The sequence below is a fragment of the Chlorocebus sabaeus genome, chromosome 25 (assembly GCF_047675955.1).
Source record: "Chlorocebus sabaeus isolate Y175 chromosome 25, mChlSab1.0.hap1, whole genome shotgun sequence".
Classification (NCBI taxonomy): Eukaryota; Metazoa; Chordata; class Mammalia; order Primates; family Cercopithecidae; genus Chlorocebus; species Chlorocebus sabaeus.
The window spans coordinates 54,603,332-54,625,785 of NC_132928.1; the positions used below are offsets into that span (position 1 = coordinate 54,603,332).

General features: G+C 44.8%; 1 protein-coding gene across 10 annotated transcripts in view; it reads right to left on the reverse strand.

Annotated features, from left to right (window-relative positions):
• Positions 1 to 22,454, reverse strand: part of TNN (tenascin N) — a 135,288-nt gene that overhangs the window by 9,509 nt on the left and 103,325 nt on the right. For 8 of the 10 annotated variants that reach the window (XM_073011758.1, XM_073011757.1, XM_073011756.1 and 5 more), the window contains 7 exons: positions 22,180 to 22,443; positions 19,492 to 19,622; positions 18,432 to 18,564; positions 17,835 to 17,986; positions 10,631 to 10,727; positions 9,586 to 9,753; positions 2,078 to 2,241 (listed from right to left, as the gene is read on the reverse strand). In XM_073011758.1, the coding sequence (XP_072867859.1) occupies positions 2,078 to 2,241; positions 9,586 to 9,753; positions 10,631 to 10,727; positions 17,835 to 17,986; positions 18,432 to 18,564; positions 19,492 to 19,622; positions 22,180 to 22,443 (1,109 nt within the window). The remainder of the gene's footprint in view (positions 1 to 2,077; positions 2,242 to 9,585; positions 9,754 to 10,630; positions 10,728 to 17,834; positions 17,987 to 18,431; positions 18,565 to 19,491; positions 19,623 to 22,179; positions 22,444 to 22,454) is intronic. The other 2 variants (XM_073011760.1, XM_073011759.1) reach the window with 1 other exon arrangement.

Here is a 22,454-nt window from a genome sequence, read left to right on the forward strand (position 1 = left end):
GTCAACCAGGCCGGCAACGGGCAAATTATCTTTGCTTCCCTCTTTTCCTTTCCAAAAAATTAAAGGCAAAAATAAACATATTAATTGGCCAATTGTGTAAAATCATTTTCAATTTAGACTGTTTAGATACTAGCTCTGGGGTAACAAATAGCCTGCTGAAAACTAAATTTCATTTTATGTCTTTTGACTGGTGAGTGCAATAATATTTAATTCACTTAATAACCTTGCAACCTGGCCAATAAAAAGCCCAAGTGACCAATTTTATGTATTTTAATTTGTGAGGTAAATAATAAACAAGAAGCTAAATGCCTTGCAGACTGTGAAAAGCGCATTAACCAGATGAATGTCTTTTATTAGCAAATATGGGATGGTTCAGGGCATCCTGCTTGCTCATTTCCAATATTTGATCTTCTATCCCAGGCTTCCCTGAGCCAGCCCACACGCTGCCACCATGATTCATAGGCCAACCCTCCCCAGCTTCCCTGGGGGCAAATTTCTTCTTCCCTTTGAAAAATCACATAAAGATTGGAAGTCCCCGTAGCCTGGTCAGAGCCAAAGTAATCAAAATGTACCTGGACTTTGGATGTGCTAATATTTACAGTAATATTGGTACAAGGTGAGTTCTGAAGAGGTGGCTTCCTGGAGGCTTAGGATCAGGGCTGTGGATGGGAAATTAGAAACCTAGGATGGGGACTCAGGGTTTGTGGAGGGGAGAGGATTATTGTGAGCAGAGACAAAGATGCAATTTTCAAGAAACTGTGAGGGAGCAGGCAGGAAGTGCCCCACAGCTGTCAAAGAGTCAGGATGATGCACTGGGGCAGAGGAGGCTTGAGAAATAAGCAGGTGGGACAGTTTCAGAGCAATGTGGGGAGAGGACCCTTCCTGGACCCCTGGGCCCTGGGTGCACACTCCCAATGTGGAGAGACTGGTCTAGCTCAATGTTCTGAGCAGGCTTTGGGTGAAGTGGACCCAAGAGTAGGTCTGACCTAAGGCACAAAAGACTGTTTTCCTGGTGATCAAAGGACTTGAGACAAACAGCTTTTTTTTTTTTTTTTGGGTCTTGCTCTGCCACCCGGGCTAGAGTGCAGTGGCTTCATCATGTCTCACTGCAGTCTCAACCTCCCAGGCTCAAGTGATCTTCCCACCTCAGCCTCCCTAGAAGCTGGGACTACAAGTGCACACCATGATGCCCAGCTAATTTCTATATCTTTTGTAGAGACGGGGTTTCACGATGATACCCAGGCTGGTCTCAAATTCCTGAGCTCAAGCAATCAGCCCACCTCAGCCTCCCAGAGTGCTGGGATTACAGGCATGAACCACCGTGCTTGACCGAAAGAAATAGCTCTTGTTCAACTAGGAGAAAAACTAGAAAAAAGTAGGCAGTGTTTGTTATAAACTGAATGTTTGCGTCTCTTCAAAATTCATGCAGTAGAGCCCTAACCACCCCCTACCAACATGATGGTATGTAGAGGGGGCCTCTGGGAGGTAATAAGGTTTACATGAGACCATGAGGTGGAGCCCCCATGATGGGACACATGCCCCTATATGAAGAAGAGATCAGAGCTCCTTTCTGTCCACCATGTGAGGACGCACAGCCACAGCCAGCCATCCACAAGCCAACAAGGTCCACCAACAAGAACCAAATCTGCCAGCACCCTGATCTTTAGACTTCCCAGCCTCCAGAACTGTGAGAAATAAATGTCTGTTGTTGAAGCCACCTGGTCTGTGGTATTTTGTTACAGCAGCTGGAGCTGACAGTGTCCATGTGTGAGCTAGTGAAATGCGACAGTGTGTGGAGCACATCATCTGTCATTACATGGCAGTGGGCAGCCCAAGCTTTCCCCGCACCTGCCCCTAGGCAAGTGTGCAGCACTGGGAATGCAAAAACAAGCAGGGCTATGGCCATCAGGAAGGGGAGGCCACAACCTCAAGGCCATGGAGCCTGGAGGAGAAGCTCTACTGTTTTGACTGGAAGCTTCAAAAGGAGAGGGGCTGCCAGACTGGCCTGGAGGGTGTCCCTTTGGAAGCTGAATGTGGGCACACCCTGGGAGAGAAAAGACATTCACTTGTCACCTACCTCACTGTGCTTGGTCTCCCCATATCTGCCATTGGGGTTGGCCAAGTGGCAGTTCTTATACCACCAGCCACCATGATGTGTCAGGGCACAGTTGCTGAGTGCAATATCGTTGTCTCTGTCGAAAGTTGTAAACTTCCATCCATTGTGGTAAGTAAGAGCATCCCCTGCAGGAGAGAAGAGACAGAGGTGAGAGCCCAGGGTTAGCCACCAAGGAGATGATCAAAAGAGGACCCAGCAGGAAGATCTCCAGGCATGAAAATGCCAAGGATGCAGCCAGTCATGTCACAGGTAATCACTGCTCTCTCACAGCCCAAATGGGAACATGACACATGTGAACAGGCTCTTTTTCCTGGCCTGTACCCCAACTTCAGGCCTGTTTCTCCAACAGTCCTCATAGCATTTTCACTTGGAAGCTCCATAGTCAGATCAAACATCCAAACATAACAACTCTCCCCAAGTCCCTGACCACACCACACACAAGAGCACCACTCTCCACTCTCCCCCGTCTGCCTCGGGTCCACTCCTCTCCCCACCACCCAGACCTGGAACGTGGAGCCATGTTTGATAATCCCTTCATACCCTTTCTCAAACCCTCCCTCCTGCAGATCACTCACATACACCCCTACGTCTCTGCTCCCATGACACCCACCCTCGGCCTTCTCTCATCCTGGGTCTGTGTTAACAAAACAGCCTTCTCTCTGGCTTCTTGCCTGCCAGCCCCTCTGGAGTTTAGACGTCCATTTTCATCACCTCAGGCCCAACAGTCTACTTCGTACCACAAGGAGGTGAATTCCTGTTCCGTGCCTTGCAGGCCTGTAGATTGGCTGTGCCCTGTGCACAATCTTGCATCCCACCATCTCCACCACGCACCCTCCAGTGTGGCCCAGCCCACCATCCAGGGGATTTCTCTCTGCCCTCATCTGTCCAAATAATCCTAACCATCCTTCAAAGCCTAGCTCAGGCCCACTTGTAAGGAAGATTCTCCTTATTGGTCCTCCCATGCACCCTCCTAACACACACACAAACACACGCACATGCACACACACACGCACACACACACCCCTACACACAAACATCCCTGAACTTCCAGAGTCCTTCTGGAGACACATGTAAAATTCAGTCCTTCCTTACATCCCATCTGGAAAACTGCCTTAATTATTTTGCTTGTGTATCTCCTGTTTCCCTACCATATTTGTCATCCTTTTATAGACTTTCTTTTCCTGCTCATAAAAGGAAATAAGGGCCCATATCAATCACAAGCTTCATCAAGCTTTGTTCCTGCAATAAGGATTCTTACATTTATATCTCAGCTCTGAGTTTACAATCTTCTTCACATGTGCATTCTTATTTCACTCTCACAGCAAACCTGTGAGGTGGGCAGGGCAGCTCTTGGTCCCATGAGGAAACAAATTCAAAAAGGTTTGACTCTAGGAACTTATTAAGGTCCCACAGTCCACAAACAGCAGAGCTGGGACTCAAATCTCTGTCCTGAGATTCCAAGTCCGGGGTTCTTTCTGATACACCAATCCACCTATGGCTTCCTTGTTTCAATGGGGGGCTTCATCTATCAATGGTTCTTCAAGTGGGGTTCCCAGACCAGCAGTGTCCACATCCCCTGGGAACGTGTTAGAAATGCAAATTGGCCAGGTGCAGTGACTCACACCTGTAATCCCAGCACTTTGTAATCCCTGCAAGGCGGAGGCAGGCCCATCACAAGGTCAGGAGTTGGAGACCAGCCTGGCCAATATGGTGAAACCCTGTCTCTACTAAAAATACAAAAATTAGCCAGGTGTGGTGGTGCACGCCTGTAGTCCCAGCTACTCTGGAGGCTGAGGCAGAAGAATCACTTGAACCTGGGAGGTGGAGGTTGCAGTGAGCCGAGACCATGCCACCACACTCCGGCCTGGGTGACAGAGCGGGACTCCATCTCAAAAAAAGAAAAAAAAAAAAAGGAAGGAGAAAAGAAAAGAAAAATGCAAATTATTTGGCCCCAGCCCGGACCTACAGAACAGGAAACTACAGGGTGGGCCCTGGCAATCTACGCCTTCAGATGATCTGATGCAGTACAGTGTGAGAACCCGTTCTACAACTTCACTCATTTGATTTTAGGGAACATTTACTGAACACCTGCTATGGAGCAGCACACGCTTGGCTCTGTGAACACAAAAATGAGGAGGTCCTTGCTCTCAAAAACGTTTTTGGAGTGAGTTGGGTGAATATGCAGAGTTGGTAGTATATGTTAAAAGGCAAGGTCCTAATTTGCCCCTCCAAGTCTGCAATCTCACCAGCAGCTCATTTATACCTCACCTGGAAAAAGCATGAGAATTCCCGGGCCACAGAGGCCACTTCCACGCAGACACAGCAGGTGGGTCTGTCTCCAGTAGTTTTCTCCAATCCAAGAAAGTTATATTGTCATGCCAGTCATACACATTTCCTCCTCCCTCCAGACTTCGTACAGAAAGTTAACCACAGCTTGAAATAACGTGCAGTGTCTCCCTTAGTAACCTTCTTTAAATGAGCACAGCTTACCTAATTTACATAGAAGGTTCCCAGGGCCGCTTTCTAAGAATCTGTGCAGAGGCTCCCTTAAAGACATGTTTGTGATTATCTAAACCTGGGCACTGGGATAAAGAAATGTAAAGCAGGTGTTCACCCAAATGTGGGAGGTCTTTTTCTGCAGAAGGATTTTCTACCTTCTAGAAACTGAAGCCATCCTAATGTTCAGCGTGTAGAGAGTGAGAATGAGAACTGGAGGGGTTCGTGGCAGGCCCATGAAGGGTCTGCACCAAAACTCAGAGGGGATCAAGCTGGTCACCATCCATCTCATCAAAATATCCCTCTGAGACCCACTCTCCCCCTCTAGGATTCACCATGATGGGAAAGATGGCCCAGGCAGCTGCACCTTCAAAGATCAGGAGAAGCCATTAACATCACATCCTCTGTCAGTCACACACACACACAGTACTGTGTGTCTGAACCTTGAATGTCTTTTATTTCAGGATTAAGAATGGATGATTACAAATGATTTGTACCATTTCTAGCTTTCCCTTTTGTCCATGTACCCATTATTATTTTTTTTCCAAGTGCCAGCATTTAAAAATCCATCCCTGGCCCCAACCCACTAAATGTTTCCAGAGCTCCCCAGTCACATTTCCAAGTGCCCCCAGCGTGGGACCCATCCCTGGTTGTGCTGCCACTGTAGCCCATGCAGGTGGGACTTGAAATCAGCTGTAAATAATTGGTTAGCCCTAGAATTCATTCTGCACCATTCTGAATGCCTAGCTCTTTATGTTTTCATTATGATTTCTAAATAGATGAATAGCATCTTAAAGGTGGAGCTCATAAGATGCTCCCTGCCCCCACTCAAAGACTCAGAATCAGAAACTAAATTTACACATCATTTCCTTGCTGGAATTTGCTTCATGAAGGGAAAATGGGCTTTCTGATAAGACTTGAGTGGAAGTCAAAAGTTGAGGGCCCACCTGGACAGTCTCAGCCTTAAGCCACACATTCCTGCCAGGCTGCATGCATGTCAGTTCTAATCAGAGCTAAAATGATGATAGAGGCTGGGGAGAGCTGGTGCGTGCAGGGAGGTATCAAAATGTTCACCTTTCATTTGAATGCCATGTCCTCTAAACAGTGCCTCAGCACTCAAGACATGGGTAGCCAGGAGCTTTCTAAATTCTGAAACCCTCCTCACGGACGATCAGCATACATAAGGAATGTTAAGACTCCACTAATGCTACCATTGTAATTCAGAATTTAAAAGCGGGAATGATAGTACATATGGGAAGACTAGATCGCTGCCTAAATGCTGTGTGAAAGTCTCCTATTAAAAAATAAATTCTATTAAAAAATACATCCTCTACTGGCTGGCACTGTTGACCTGAATAACCTTAGAACAGGAATTATCCCTTCATTGCAGGTAACATGCAAACAGAATACCTGGGAGGAGAATTAAAATAATTCCCAAGCATGTTGACTCCCTTTCAGTCTCTTTCCCATTGGCATCAGTTCATTTGCTGGATCATTTTAGCACAGGCTTCAGAAAAGGCAAATGGTAATGGCCAAGGGAAAGGAAATATGCAGCCTGGAGGACAGACCTGAGTGAGGTTCATGACCAGGAGGCTAGGGAGGGCACTGGGTTTCAGGGAGAGACGTGGGGCACGGGGGCCAAAGAAAAACACCCAACTTCATATTTTGTACAGGGAAGGTCCCACACTCGGAGCTTACGTAGACTTCTTTAACCCAAGAAGGAAAGGCTGAGGCTAACTGATGGCCATGATGAAGAGCAGACAACAGGGTACTGGAAACCAAAGAAATGATCAGATGGACTCCATGCGGACTGAAGAGGCCCAAGGGTCCTGGGACAGACTGGAATGTGTGTACTCTGTTATACCAAAGGGTTGGAAGAACCTGGAATAAGCTGTCAGGAACATAGTCTGATCTCATTTAGAGATGGGGTGGGAGCATATGGGCAGTGTGCTTAGTCATACAAAAGAGCATCTTTAAATCCCCTCTCATTCAGTTAATATCCTCATAATCATATGAATGTCCATCTATGTTTTCCAATTGTATTATAACTGTCTTTTTCTATACCTGACTTTCATGTTTTATACAGTCATGCCCTGCATAAGAACATTTCAGTTAACAAGGGGCTGCATATACGACAGTGGTCCCATAAGATCGCAATAAACCTGAAAATTACCCAGTGACATCACAGCTGTCGTAAGGTCGCAGACCAATGCATCACTCATGTGTTTGTGGTGATGTTGGTGTAAACAAACCTACCAGTCATACAAAAGTCTTGCACATATAATTACATACAGTAAATAATACTTGATAATGATAAAACAATTATGTTACTGGTTTATGTGAATAATACTATACTTTTTATTGTTATTTTAGAGCGTATGACTACTTATCAAAAAAAAAAATCCTGTAAAACAGTCTCACACAGGTCCTTTGGGACATATTCCAGAAGAAGGCATTGTTATCACAGGAGATGACAGCTCCATGTGTGCTATTGCCCCTGAAGACCTTCCAGCGGGACAAGATGTGGAGGTGGAAAACAGTGAAATTGATGATCCTGACCCCGTGCAGGCCTAGGCTAATGTGTGTGTTTGTGTTTTAGTTTTTAACACAAAGGTTTAAAAAGTAAAAAATAAAAGTAAAAAATGTTTAAATAGAAAAAAACTTACAGAATACGAATATAAAGAAAAATATTTTTGTACAGCTGTACAATGTGCTTGTGTTTTAAGCAAAGTGTTACTCCAAAAGAGTCAAAAAATTGAAAAACATGTTAAAGTTTATAAAGTAAAACAGTTACAATAAGCTAAGGTTAGTTTTTACTAACGAAGAAAGAACATTTTTAAATAAATTTAGTGTAGCCTATGGGCAGTGTTTCTAAATTCGACAGGAGTGTACAGTCATGTCCTGGGCCTTCACATTCGCTCACCACTCACTGACTCACCCAGAGCAGCTTCCAGTCCTGCAAGCTCCATTCATGGTAAGTACTCTGTACAGACTGACCATTTTTTATTTTTTATACCATATTCTCACTGTGCCTTTTCTATGTTTACATATATTTAGATCCATAAGTACTTACCATGGTGTATTGCCTACAATATTTAGTAATATGCCATACAGGTTTGTAGCCTAGTAGCAATAGGCTACTCCATATACCTAGGTCTATAGCAGGCTCTGCCATCTAGGTTTGTGTAAGTGAATTCCATGTTTGCACAATGATGAAATGCCTAACAATGCAGTTCTCAGAACGTATCCCTGTCGTTAAGCAACGCATGACTATGTTATACTTCAAGTGCACGTAGCACAGCCTGTCTCCAGCCCGTGGAGACCTAGGACTACTGAGGAAAGAAGTGACAGTATCCAAAGGCAGCAGGGATCTTCTAGCTGCAATGCTTTTTTTTCAAGGATTGTCTTTTCCTTGAAATAATTTTTTGCATACTTTTTCTCACCCAGCCCCTACTCAGAATCCTGGAACAGTTTCCTCATGTCTGTAGCCAAAATGCCTCATACTCTGGTAGGTGCCTACCCCTCCCTCTTTGTCTCCTCCCATGTCACCAAACTCATTCACCCCTATGGAACTTATTTGGGTCTCAGGGCCTATTATGTAAGATACTAAACATCCATAAGATTATGTATATAGAAAAGTCCTGCTAGCAATTTCATTTTTTAACTCTCCTACTCTGTACCAGGCTCTGAGATAGGCCCTGGGAAGTAAGAACAAATGCAAAATTCATTTGACTATTGTTTAAATGAAATTATAAGATCTCAAAGAAAGGTTTGCATTCACAGTTGGCCACCCCAGATCATGGCCCCAGACACTCAGAAGTTCTGTTCACGGTCTTCTGCCATCAGGGCTCCTTGAGTAGACAATCTTGAGAAGTCCAGCAAGGCTGTGAGATAAACTCCAGCGTTCTTTTCTCCACTCAGTCCCCACTCACCCCGAAGCCCCCAGGCCTGGAGAGCCCTCTCTTTCCTCCCACTCGAGTTTCCTCCGTTTTGCAGATCCAACTCCCTCCAGTTGCTTCATCCTCCGTGTGCCCACCTTCTCCACACTCCTGTAGCTCTTTATGTTTCTTACCCCTTATGTGACTGTCTGCAAAAGTTACCTTCTTTTGTTTTCACCTATCTACATTTAAGTCTAAGGAGAGAGACCGCCATGTCTTATACAGTGAGTCAATCTGGCTGGTAACACATTCCTATATAAATACACCAAAGTCAAAAACATGCAAATGTCAAAACACAGGCTTACTTGTTAGGGTTTAAAAACCATAAATACAGCTTTTAAAATATTAGTATTAAAACAATAACCACACCTCCCCTCTTACACAAAATATTTAATTTACTGGTATCATTCCAGCATTTCAGTCATGTTGCTTAATTTTGTTCTTTTTCTTCACAACCAAACACACCAGCAACTGGCTTAGCTACTAGAGGATAAAGGTTCTCCCACTTTCCACTGAACTGCTCATTTCTGTGTTGTCACAGTTGAATTAAGTTAATGAGACCCATACTTATTTGAATCAGCACTTTCATTGTTCTGTTTTTATAGCAAAGTGCCACCAAAGGCTCAAATAATCACACACACACACACACACACACACTACTGTGCAAAGATGACAGCCACACTGCTCAAGCTGAATGAAAGACTGACAAGCATCAATAAATTGTCCAGAATATGGGCTCATCAGCTAATGTACAACAGCCCGAATAAGCGGAGCACAAGAGGAGCGTTTTTACTGGGCGGGTTGGGGGGTTGTGACATATAACATATACAATTTCCAATTTTATGGTGGTCAAGGATTGCTTTAACTACTTGCTCACTCCTGGCCCCCTGCAGACAGTAGGGCCTCCACTGTCAATGAGAACAATTCACCTCCACAGAATAATATTCCATCCCCCAGATCAGTGGCATACAGCAAACCAATCCTTATACAACAGACAGCAAGAGACCTTTGCAGCAAGAAAACATTTTTTCTCACCCGCTGTGCCTCTGTATTTCCCAACTGTCAGCTTATACCGCTCCTTGCTGGAGGCCACTTGGAAGAAATCATATATAGCATAGGCGGATTCATTGGCAGTCTGTAAATCCACTCTCACCTCATACCGCGTTGGAGTGCCGGTGGTGAGGTTGTGTAGCTTGTCAAGTCCTAAAAATAAAAAACGGAATTCCAATACCCAATCCACCCATGTGTGCGACTGAGTACTCAACATGTGTGTCTGAGGCTTTCAGGACCTAAAGTCACTTTAGTCTTTACTTTCTCTGCTAATAAGGGGCAGTCTCAGCACTTTCTCTTTCGGGGACTCATAGTCATGCTAAGAAGTGTGGAGACCATGTTCTATGGAAGGGAGCAGTGAGGGGTCAGGGTAACCCCAGAAGGAATCTGCCTCCATTGGCTCCATCCCTCTAAAACAGAAGCAGTTGTATTTATCATCCATTTATCTCACCAAGTAGGAGGATGGGTCAATGACTCATCCTAAGATCCCCGAAGAGATTTTATACTGAACAAACCACAACATCATCTACTCTATTAGACACTGGGTATCTGAATCATGACTTTTTAATTCTTCATTTCCCAATTCATGCTTTTGGCTATTTCCCTCTCTGTGAACATCTGCTCCAGAGGAGAGCAGAGGGAAAAGGGGGAAAACATTGCCCATAATGCCTGGCATCACCACCAGAATTTTAGAGACTGTTAGAGTGACCTTCCAGTAATGACCCAGCATCCCAATCCCTGAACTTTTTTTCTACTACTGTGCCTTCTAAGATCTTCAGGCTGCAGGCAGATCCTGCAGAGCTTAAATCAGCATAAAACCCCTGTGACCACCCTACCTTTCAACAAGTTCAGAGTACAGGAGAGCCTTCCCATCAGCACGCCCACCAAGACCCTGCTCGGCACAGTCCTCTGTCTCCCTGCCACTGGGGCCTCTCTGTGAAGGTGGTGAGCTTCCCTAAGCCTCCTAGCTAGCTTGTCCTGGGAGAAATCACCCCCCACAGTCCCAGCCTCCTGGATTCTGAGATCATACCAAGCCAGAACTCCTTCGTGGGGTCCCCAAAGCCTTCCACATAGGTCCTCCATCGCTTGAAGAAATCCAGCTGCCCAGTGTTCCGCCTCTGGAAGACCTGAGAAGGGAGATGAACACTTCACTCTGACCCTCCAAACAGATATAGGTGCTGGGAGACAAGAGAAAACCAAGAACTTGCTCATACACTGCCTTCCTCCAGCTAGCATGTCTTTCTTTTTAGAGAGGCTTTTTATTTATATGTCAGTAGATTCACTATATTAATAAGCATTATTTATATGTACAGTAGTATGTCAGGTACTAAGGCGTGTAGAGCAAAAGCAGAGAAGCTTCCTGCCCTCAAGAAATTTCAGCTCTTTCCATTATCTGTGTGATTCAGTTGCTAGTGTGGATTGTCTAGGGCAAGATATTCCAGACCTCTGCCAATTCTCACATGTAACTTTCAACACCCATTTAACTCAATTGGGGCACATCACATTTATAGCATCTTTTTTCCCCTTTTCTCAAATAGTTTGAGAGTAGAAATTATTTTTTAATTCACCTGATTCTTAGCATAGCGATTATTTAATACTTATGGAGAAAAAAGTTCACACAACAAGTATTTACTGAGCATCTACTATGCACTAGGCAATATACAAGATAGTGTGCAAAGTGAATAAATCAGAAATGGTCGTTTCCCTCCTGGAGCTAATAGTTCAGTAAATACAATTACTAAATTAAATAATTTTTTAAATGCAGTTAAAACTGTAATAAGGGCTATGAGGGAAAGATGCAACAGAACTGCAAGAGCGTAAAACAGGAGGACCTGACCAAGGAGCCAAGAAACCACCCCCAGGACATGGCTGAGCTGCAGGATGAGTAGGAGTGGTCAGGCAAGAGCACGGGGAGCAATGTTGGGGCTGCTGGGGGCTGAGGAGGGGATGGAAAGGGAGGCTGAGAAGAGTCAGTCCTGGTAACCTTTTAAAAGAGATTGTTGAAGACATTGGTCCAGGTAAGAACGATGGAAATTATTGCAGAGTTTTAAGCAGGAAATGAGATCCGATCAGATTCATCTCTAGCTATAGTGCATGGAATGGACTGGTCAGCGGTAAGAGTGGAAGTGAGATGACTAGTTAGGAGACCACTGTAGAGTGCAGATGAAGGGGGACAGTAGCTTGGATGAGGGATGCCCTGAGGATAGACGGAAGTGGATAGAAGGTGAAGTTGACAGGGCTGGTGACAGAATGTGGAACTGATAGAGGAGGAAGTCAAGGTAAGATAAGTTTCTTATAGTTTGGGCTTGCAGATGACTCTTCCCTCAGCTATTCACTGAGATGGGGGATTCAGAGAGGACAGGTTGTAGTTTTTGGGGTTTTTATTGTTGTTGTTGTTTGTTTGTTTTTTGAGGTGGAGTCTCACTTCATTGCCCAGGCTGGAGTGTAGTGGTGTGATCTTGGCTCACTGCAACCTCCACCTCCCAGGTTCAAGTGACTCTCCTGCCTCAGCCTCCCGAGTAGCTGGGATTACAGGCACACACCATCATGCCCAGCTACTTGTTGTATTTTTAGTAGTGTCACCATATTGGCCAGGCTGGTCTTGAACTCCTGACTTCATGATCCACACACCTCGGCCTCCCAAAGTGAAAGTGTGAGCCACCGTGCCTGGCCGAGTACAGATTTTATGAGTGGGTCATGAGCTCACTTGGGGATGTGGTAAGTGTGAGTTATTTCTGAGGTATGCTGGTGAATGAAAATATCACAGAGCAATTGGATGTAAGGGCTAGAGTTCTAAAGAGAGGTCTAGGCTAGACTTATTAAGGTAGAGTGTGTCTCAGGCAATGCTAGGAGTTCACCGAGTCCCAGTTCACTTTCTTCTTCCCAGGAACACAAGAGGATGTCCATTTACAGCTTCCCTTGCATTGAAGTTGGAGCCATGTGACTATTTGCAGCCAAAAGGCTGTAGGTGGGAGCCTTTTGTGTGTGGGTGGGTTCTCCACACTCTCTCTTCTACTGCCATGCACCACAGGGCCATGGGAAAGGCCACACACTGAAACAGCAGAACTATGAGATGGAAACAGCCTGAATCCATGAGTCACACTTGTAACTGGCTGCCAAACCTGCACAACACATTGCACACATGAGAAAAATACATTGTGTTTGTTCAATTGCTGGAATTTAGAGTTGGTTTGTTACTGCAGCATACCCCATTCTATCCTAGTTAGTGCAGAGAAGCATGGGACCAGAGGAGGGTAAAATGAAGTCATGGGAAAAGATGAGACCACGTAGGAAGAAAATGGGAACTGAAAAGATAAAGTGGCCTAGAATCAAGCCTTGAGGACATCCAGTATGTATAACGAAGAAGGACAAATCCATCAAGGAAAGAGAAGGGGCAACAGAAGTGGAGAAAAAGAAACTAGAAAAATATGGAATCACAAAAGTCACAAAGAGAAAGGTGTGGTCAGTAGTGTCAAGTACTGATGAGAGGTCAAGGAACAGGAGGTCAAAACCATCCCTAGAATTTAGTGGCACAGAAATCACTGGTGATTTTACCTAGGGCTGTGTCAGTGTGAGATATGGACAGAAGCCAAACTGGAATGGACCAAAGAATGAGTGAGAAGCAAGAAAATGGAGGCAGAGTTGGGTACCATTCACCAAAGCGTGGACTGCTTTCTTTTCAAAAATTCCTCTGTTTGGAGAAGGAAGGCACTGTTCCAGTCACAGTAAATTGGGTTCTTTTATAGGAAGTAAATCTGAAAAGTACCTACACACACCTGTGTACACTACTGAAATTGATAACACATCTAATTCCACATGACCTTGAGAACCAAGTTGAACGCCATCCTAGCTAACCTCAGGAATGATTCCCACTAACCAAAGGCTAGAATTGCATTTCTCTCTCTGCCTATTTTTCTTTGCATTCATTCAGATGCAGAAGCCCCAACACAAAATCTAATCTCCCTCCTTTCCACTAGACTTCACAGCATGTGCCTTGAAGTAAAACACATTATCTTGAATTTATAAGGTAAACCGCCTGACATTTGTGCATTCTTTATATTTTTCTCCGGAAAGAGAAAGGGAGGGAGGAGACAGTAGGTTACCCTGCAGCAATGCTGAAAACTCCACATGGGAATTCATATTTAACTCCTTCCAAAGCACCCATCCAAGTCTGCTGGCCAAGGAGTGGGGCACCATGGATGCAGAAGGCTCCAGGCTCCAAGTCAGACCACAGCCACTTCCTGGGCAGGGGACGGGTGGGGATTGCTGAGGCAGCCTCTTCTATTCCTGAGCCTCGGCCAGCTCATGGTAAAACAGGAATGGAAGGGAAGAGAAGAGCCTACCTCATAAGACTGCTGGGAGAACTAAATGAGACACCACATAAAATGTTCTATAAATGGGCAAGAGCTGCCAAACAGAATATAGGAAAGATCACGACAAACAGTTAACACTGCGTTAACATTGTTGCTCTCTTTCCCCTTTGCTCAAGGATCCATCTTTTAAAGGTGCCCTGTTTCCTTCTTGGCTTCCCTCACTTTTTTTTCACTCATTTATTCACTTAGATGACAATCATTTCGTGAGCATCTGTTGAGTGCTGGCCCTGGAGCAAGTATTTATGATGCCATTTGACGATGTGAAAGTCCAGAAAAGCGAGTATCCAGAGTGCTACAGCTAATCACTGATACAGAGACCACGCATAAACCTTATCTTTCTGTCAGAAAGTTTGAAAATACCAGCCCTACTGAATCTGTTTCGCAAATAGCATTTCCAAAGACTCTGAGAACTTGCTAATTTCCTAACAAGGTGCCTGATCCCACCCCTTCCTTGAGACTTGTACCATGGACAGTGGAAATTTAGGACAGATGTAGCACTGATGTATGGCTCCACATACGTCGGGTCAAATCACGTTCCCACCACAAGGTCAGGCTCAAATCCAGCCCTTCCTTCCTAGGATGCATTACAAAGGTATTTGGTCTCTATCTCCAATCAATGGACCCAGTGCCCAAGCTTGATAGAACCTTTCCAGCGGGGTGTGTGTGTGTGTGTGTGTGTGTAACAATACTTCATCTGGGCCAGGGAAGCTTCCAAAAATGATTCTGGTGCTCTTTGCATCACTGTTTTGAACCAGAATCAGCTCTATACTTACTAGCTGTGTGCCTGGGCAACCTTGACAAGCCTCAGTTTTCCAAACTGTTAGATTAACATGTTAACAGCCTCTCAGTCACAAGCTTAAATCAAGGCTTCAGCAAGGTCATTAATCATAGTAAATCATAAAGTAGTTAAGCCAGACCGCGGCACATAGAGATATAAGAAGTTGTTATGATCTCTCAATAAATGTTGGTTTGCATTTTATTATATCCGTTTCCAAATGAACGGACCCACAGGGACCACTGATGCATCTGGATCAGGCAGCCTTAACTGACTCACTCAGAATCTAAGCCACTCTCATTTGATGAGATGAAAACACCCTATAATGAACTATTAGGGTATCATAAAACCCCCTGACCAAGTAAGTTTCAAAGGGGGAAAAAAAAACCTCTTTACGTCTGGTTCTATACTAGAGTGGTCATTGCATTTTAGAACTTATTCAATGCCCTGAATGACTAAATACAGAGAAAAAAGGTCAAACTTGCACTGAAATGTCTGTGGAAAGAGCCTCTAATGCAGCCCTTAAGACTTTCAAGATGGAAAACAAAGATGGAAATATTTGAGACATTAAGTGTTCCCTGATGTTCTTTCCAGCCTCCCACCAGCGGCAGAGTTTACCTCAGGGCACAGTTCTTCTGGCCTGTTCTTCAAATTGAGTTCCTGCTGCTTGGGATGGAAGAATTACCATAAAAGGATTTTAAAAGCTCAATAAAACAGAGAAACTGACTATGGGTCATCCTTCAGTGACAAAGGACTCTTGAACTCCCCCCAAAAAACTATGACAACTGTGAGTAAAATGTTTTGTGGGGAAGTTTTCAGGACTCCGTGTTTTCTGGAGCATGGTGCCTTTAAGTAAAACCCTGCAGAACCTCAGTTCATGCATGACCCCCAGGAATCTGGCTCAGAAAACAAGACTTGGGGTGGGGTTGGGGCTGGGGAGGGTCAGAATGCACAGTGGTTTTATTATTTTTGGAACCAATCTCTGTGTTTGAGGAGGGGTCATTTCCATGAGCAGGATATAAATGGCAAGCTGCTTGGGGGCAGGGATTTCCATTGGTTTGGTTCACTGCTGGATCTTGAGTACATGAAACAGTGCCTGACACACAGTAGGCACTCAATAAATATTTGTGCAATAAGTCATGACTATTCCAGGGCAGACAGACTGACAGATCTCTTTCTAAATGTTGCCCCAGATAAACGCCTCTTTCTCTGTGGGAGCTTGGCTTACAAAAAGGCCACACTAGACAATACAAACATCCTGCCAAAGGTCAATTATGGCCACAAAGGCAGGAAATTGGGCTGCAGGCCTGAAGGGACAGAATGCTTAGCCTTACAATGGTGCTGATGAAAAGCAGCAGGTACAGCCCCATGGGTCTGGTCGGGTAGAGGACCTCCCATGTTACATTCTGTTCTGTTGTTTTTTACATCAATCAAGAATTTCCCCCAACCAATCCAATTACTGCCTTTCAACCATCAGATGCTGCTGTGCAAATAATAAGTTTTCTTCATTGCTGCTCATCAGATGGTATCTTTTTATTCATGTCTGCTCAAGTGTCTTTGGTTTCCCAGGCCCCTGAGTGAATGTGTAAATGAGTAAGGTTTGAGCACTATGAGATCATGCTCTCTCTTTCCCACAGTGACTTGCGGAGGCACAGCAGGTTAAGGCTGCATTGTAGCTTGGAGCAGTGAGAGTCTTTATCATTCAGGCACAGGAAGAAAGGGGGCAAGGGGAGATGGAAAGATCAGATTGCAACCCTCAAAAGCAGCTCATCATATAATTGGATCAGGCTGCTGCAATCAAAGAAGCTGCCATGTGGTTTAGGCAGACAATGGCCCGAGAGAATAAAACGTCTACACAGAAGAGGGACAATTAGAGCACTGCCCAAGTTTCCGTCTTTCAGGCTTTAGTCTTTCTAATCAAAACCTCAAAGGCCTTGTTACTGTACTGTGGAGCCAGGGTACAGAACTTGGACAACAGACTCCAGTTCAGAGGACTGAACTTCCCAGACAGGCTATGCATTTGCATTCTGGATGACCTGAGATGAACTCACTGAGAAGACCAATGAGTTAGGAGGCTGGAGTCTTGAAATCTGGTCCCAGCTTTGTCATTCTTGTATGACTTAGGTCAAGCACTTCTTTCTGTGGGCCTCACTGTCCCTATCTGTAAAATAGGAAAAACAATCCTCTCTCACTTACTCTAAAGCTGTTGTGTGAGGGTCATGTGTTCAAAGTGCTTTGAAGAAGGTAAAATATAGGTAATACATACATATAAGGCATTACTAGATGATGATCAACCCACAAGCCTTCATAGTCATCAGCCTTAGTCTAACCAAGCTTGTTCTAGGACAGGGAATGAGTACTAGGCTCTATCCTTACAGTGGGTTGGTATCAGAGGCATTTGAACCAGAGCCATCTTGAGTGAGTGCTAAGACAATGGGGCTGGGACTTGCTGGGCTGCATTCCCAGAAAGTTAGGTATTCCGAGCCTCCAGATGTTTATGGTTAAGGGAACAGATTGACAGTGTTTACTAAACAGACCCAGACTTAGGAATGTCCTGATATCCTGATATCTTGAGAACAGAAGCACTCCTAATTTTGCTTTAAATATAATAATATTGATTCTTGCAAAATACAGTAATTAAGAAAATTAATCCTCTATCACAAACACAAACCCTTGAAACAGAGCACATCTCCTCAAGATCTTTTTTTATCCTATATATAAACAAATATTGTACCTAGGGTGCATGCATTCCTCCTTACTTTCAGAAACGCCCTACTCTGTCTATGGAGTAGCTGTACTTTCACCACTTTACTTTCTTAATAAACCTGCTTTTGCTTTGCACTGTGGACTCGCCCCAAATTCTTTCTTGCATGAGATCCAAGAACCTTCTCTTGGGATCTGGATGGGGATTGCTTTCCTGTAACATTGGGATCTCTCTAAAAACAGCAACAAGCCACCAAAACTCCTCTCTTCCATGGGTGGAGAAGAAATAGGGCTCCAAACACTCTGTGGAGCATCCATGACCGGCATCCTGGGCTGAGAAGCAAGGCCCTACGCAGAGCTCCCCAGGGTTCTGCGTGACTCACAATCCAGCCACCTCCATCCGTGTCCATGTCGCAGTACACCTGCAGGGGCCGGCTGGCATCGCCGTGCAGGTAGATGGTGTACAGACCACTGGCGGCATTGCTGTTCTGCTGAACCTGACTGCAGTCCGAAGGGTGTGGGAAACGGGCACCAACTGGGAGCCAAGCAGAGAGAGTATTGTTAGGAGCAGGGCAAGGAAGAAAGAGGTGGAGTTTATCCCTATGTTAAGGCAACTTATTTTGTTTGGAAATCAATTTGTAACTTCCTAGTTTAGCTTCTTCCAACTCTTCATATATCTTATCTTCACTCATATCTTATTTTTCTCTTCAACTCCCCAAATGTACCAGGAAAAAGTCAAGTTCATATCACCTCCTCCCCCAACTCAACTGCCCCACAAAATAACACTCTCTTTCACTCCTCTCTTTAGCCTCCCCATTGTGGGATGGATTTCTTTTGAACACATAACTCCATTTCCACTTCCCCATGCCTAGAGAAATCAATAGTTCTGCATCCACTTGCTCCTCCCTGGACTGCTTTGCTAGCCTCTCCAATGCCAGTCCTCACTGCATGGTCGTTCAGAGCACAGGATTCCACATTACCTGTGGAGAGGGTGGTGGATACATTTCTGCTCCGGAGACCACCCTTAAAGGCAACAAGGGAGACAGGGTAGGTGGCACCTTGCTCCAGGCCTTGCAACTCAAACCTCTGGTCTTCTCGTCCCAGCTGCATCTCCTACCAAACAAGGCAGATAGTAGACAGCTAGTGACTGAGTTTATCACCCACTAGCACCCTAGGTGTCAACAGCATTCCCGGGTACTCATGACAGAAGCTCTCTGAGGGCACAGTCTTTTGTCTCTCTGAAGCCTCAGTGGCAGCCCAGAATCACAGTGGGTCCCAGCCACTTCTCTGGAGAGCCATGCCATGGAGAGTCAGCACCACTGAGAGCATCAGCTGAGAGCCAGTACCCAGGACTGCAGCTTCAGGATTACTGGCCAAGTTTCTGGGAGACTTTGGCCTTCAGATACACACAGGGGCTCTAACTACAGCCATCGCTGGCAGCAATAGGCTGGCAATGCCAGGCTAAGAAGAAATTAATAGGGGAGGTGAAACTGGCCACTGATATCTGAGACAAGGAGATAGTTGGTATTTCAATAAACTTCCTTCTGAACCAGTCTTACTTCCTCTATAAACATAGTGCTAATCTTCCTAGCGGTGCTGTCATAAGCACTAATTAAGATAACAAATAAACCTAAGTGTCCTTCCTGTTTTTCCTTCCTCCCTTCTTTCTTCATTGGTAAGGAGGGAGAACAATAATTTTCCACTGGGACAGGTTTTGAAAATTTGCTGGCCTTCAGATTCTAAAGGGAGCTATAACCCTTGAAATAAGGGTTAATCAATTCGTTCAATAAATATATATCAAACACCTACCATGTGCTAAGCACTGTCCTATGCACTTTAGATATGGTGATAAATGAAACAAACATAGAGCTTACATTTATTAAGGAAGACAAAATAACCCGGAGCAGATGTACAAGCAGCATTGTGATCAATAAAGATCTGCAAGCTGCCATGAGGCCAGCAAACGAGCGGATTGGCCCAAGTTAGTTGCTTCACACAGAAGAGAAGGCACCAGGAGAAAAGACAAGGAATCCCCCGTACCTTAACTGTGCCGTCTGGGAACTGGTAGGTCAGAATGTAGCCATGGATCTGAGCAGATGGGGGTGTCCAGGTCAATACGCCACCAGACTGCGTTACAGTAGATGGACGAAGGTTTCTGGGAGGGTCAATTTCTGTATGTAGAAAGTCAGGTAATTGTTATTACTAAGATACAACTGAGGCAAGGTAATTTTTTAGACACCAGTTTATATTTTCCCCTTTCAAACCCTCCCATTTCTCCTCCTAATTTCAAGCAGTTTGCAGACTCTCTTCCTCCCTGCCACAGGGCCTTTCTGATCTTTGTTTCTAAAAGTACAGACCCATTAGAGACAAGAAGAACAGGGCATTGGGTGGGTCCCAGAGGAAGGGAAAGAGAAAGAAAGAAAGAGAGAGAGAGAGAGAGAGAGAGAGGGAGAGAAAGAAGGAAGGAAGGAAGGAAGGGAAGGAAGGAAGGAAGGAGAGAAAGGAGGAAAGAGAGAAAGGGAGAAGGAAAGCGAAAGAAAGAAAGAAGAAAGAAAAAGAAAGAAGGAAGGAAAGAAAGAAAGAAACAAGGAAGGAAGGAAGGAAGGAAGGAAGGAAGGAAAGAAAGAAAGAAAGAAAGAAAGAAAGAAAGAAAGAAAGAAAGAAAGAAAGAAAGAAAGAAAGAAAGAAAGAAAGAAAGAAGGAAAGAAAGAAAAGAAAGAAAAGAAAGAAAAGAAAGAAAAGAAAGAAAAGAAAGAAAAGAAAGAAAAGAAAGAAAAGAAAGGAAGGAAGGAAGGAAGGAAGGAAGGAAGGAAGGAAGGAAGGAAGGAAGGAAGGAAGGGAAGGAAGGAAGGAGAAGAGAAGAAAGGAAGAGGTGGGGGAGGGAGGAGGGAAAGAGAAGGGATATAGGAAAAGCAGAGCTTTTCTTCTATGTACTTCCTCACCCAAACACTAGAGGGAAAGCAAGTGTGTAAGCAAGTGTGGGTAAGCAAGTGTGCACTGTAGACCAGGAAAACGAAAGCTCAGTAAAAATACTAGTCAACATCATAACTGGTCAGAAGCCTTTTTTTTTTTTTAACCAAAGAAGATATGAATGGAAATTTCTCTTTTGAAAAAGCATTATCACAGAAGGTTATTTTAATTTAGAACTTCCCAAAAAGACGCCTCCAGGCTATTTTCTACCCAGTAGCATTTCAGCTGAGAACTGAATTGCAGTATTTTAATAGAAATCAGACAGCTGTTGTTTTGAATTAGTATGTTTTGACAAATTTTGAGTTTCTGTAATATCAACTTGGTTTGATTTTCTAAAGCATAACATCTGGCATGGATTTTATTCTAGTCGTCTTACAGAAAAACTAAATTTTCTGATTTCATAATCAAGGCAAAACTGTGGCTATTTTAATATCTTAAGCAATCTCCTGCCACCTCTTTGCCCACCACCCCCTGGTTAGGGACTTGAGATGTCTGTCTTAGTTACTTTCACATTTCTATGAAGCAGGAAAATAAGAATTTTTTTTATTGCTGTCTTCAAAAATGGAGAAGGTGAAACCAAGAGAAGATAAAGAAGAAAGAGGAGAAGAAAGGAATAAGGGAGAAAGGAACAGAGAAAGGAAGGGGAGAAGGAGGTAGGAAGTGGGAAAAAGGGAAGGAGGGAGAACTGGCTACTGGTTGCATCTGGAGAGCAACACTGCGTACTAGGGAGTCCAGGACAGAGAGAAGAATTGTTTGTTTGTTCTTGAGATGGAGTCTCGCTCTTGTTGCCCAGGCTGGAGTGCAATGGTGCAATCTTGGCTCACTGAAACCTCCTCCTCCTGGGTTCAAGCAATTCTCCTGTCTCAGCCTCCCAAGTAGCTGGCATTACAAGCACCTGCCACCACACCTGGCTAATTTTTGTATTTTTAGTAGAGACAGGGTTTCTCCATGTTGGTTAGGCTGGTCTCAAACTCCTGGCCTCAGATGATCCGCCCGCCTCGATCTCCCAAAGTGCTGGGATTACAGGCATGAGCCTCCATGCCCAGCCATTTTTTTTTTTTTAACACATCTCTGTTTAGTTTGAAAATATTTACTACAAGCATATATTACTTTTTAGATTAAAAATGCAAGCTAATTTTAACTAATAAAGATCATAGAGAAATTCAAGACATCTCTAGGTCCCGTGGCAACATTTGGTGCATTCAACCATGGATGGAATGGACAGACCCTGCCTGCACTGCCTGAAGAGGCCCACAGACCTTAGGGTGGGCACAGTGCTGTCTTCCAAGTGCTTCTGGGTTCTGACCTCCCTGATGCTCCGCCAAGACCAGAGGCCCCATCACATACACAAAATACATGCAGTTCAGCTGCCTTTCCTCATCAACTGAGGATGGAAAGGAGAAAGATGCACCCCCTTTGCCTCCATTGTGGAAGATGGAAACAGAAGAGGCTCCTGCCTCTATCTTCTCCCAACTGCAGCTAAGGCCCAACCATTTTCTCCATAGCAAGTGTGGAGAGTCTGAGCGCTGGGCCAGGTGGAGGGGTGAGGGAGGCCGCCTTTGATACCAGCACTCCCTCTACACTCTCTTAGCTGTGCTGTTGGGTCAACTTAATTATCTCAAAGACATAAAAAAGGAACCACTTTGAAGAATGCCCTCGGGTAAAGCAACCACACTCCTGCTCCCTTCCCCAGCCCATGGAGGAAGGTTCTCTCCTGGTAAGTGCGAGGGGTTCCCCTGGCCTGGTCCCTCTCAGTACCTGTCTGGGCCTTGGTATCGGCCTTCTTGCTCTCCTGGTCCCCCTTCTGGGCCCACACGTGCACCATGTACTCCATGCCCGGTCTCAGGCCCGTCAGGACAGTGCTGCTGTGCTCCTTCCCCACCGGAACCTCCCTGGTCTCTCCATCCGCAGAGGTGTAGCGCACCACGTACTTGTCAATCGTGGCCTGCACCGGGTCCCAGGAGACAGTGGCCATATTCTCTGTCACCCGGTCAGTCGCCAGGTTTTTGGGGCTGTCAATTTCTTTTTAAAAA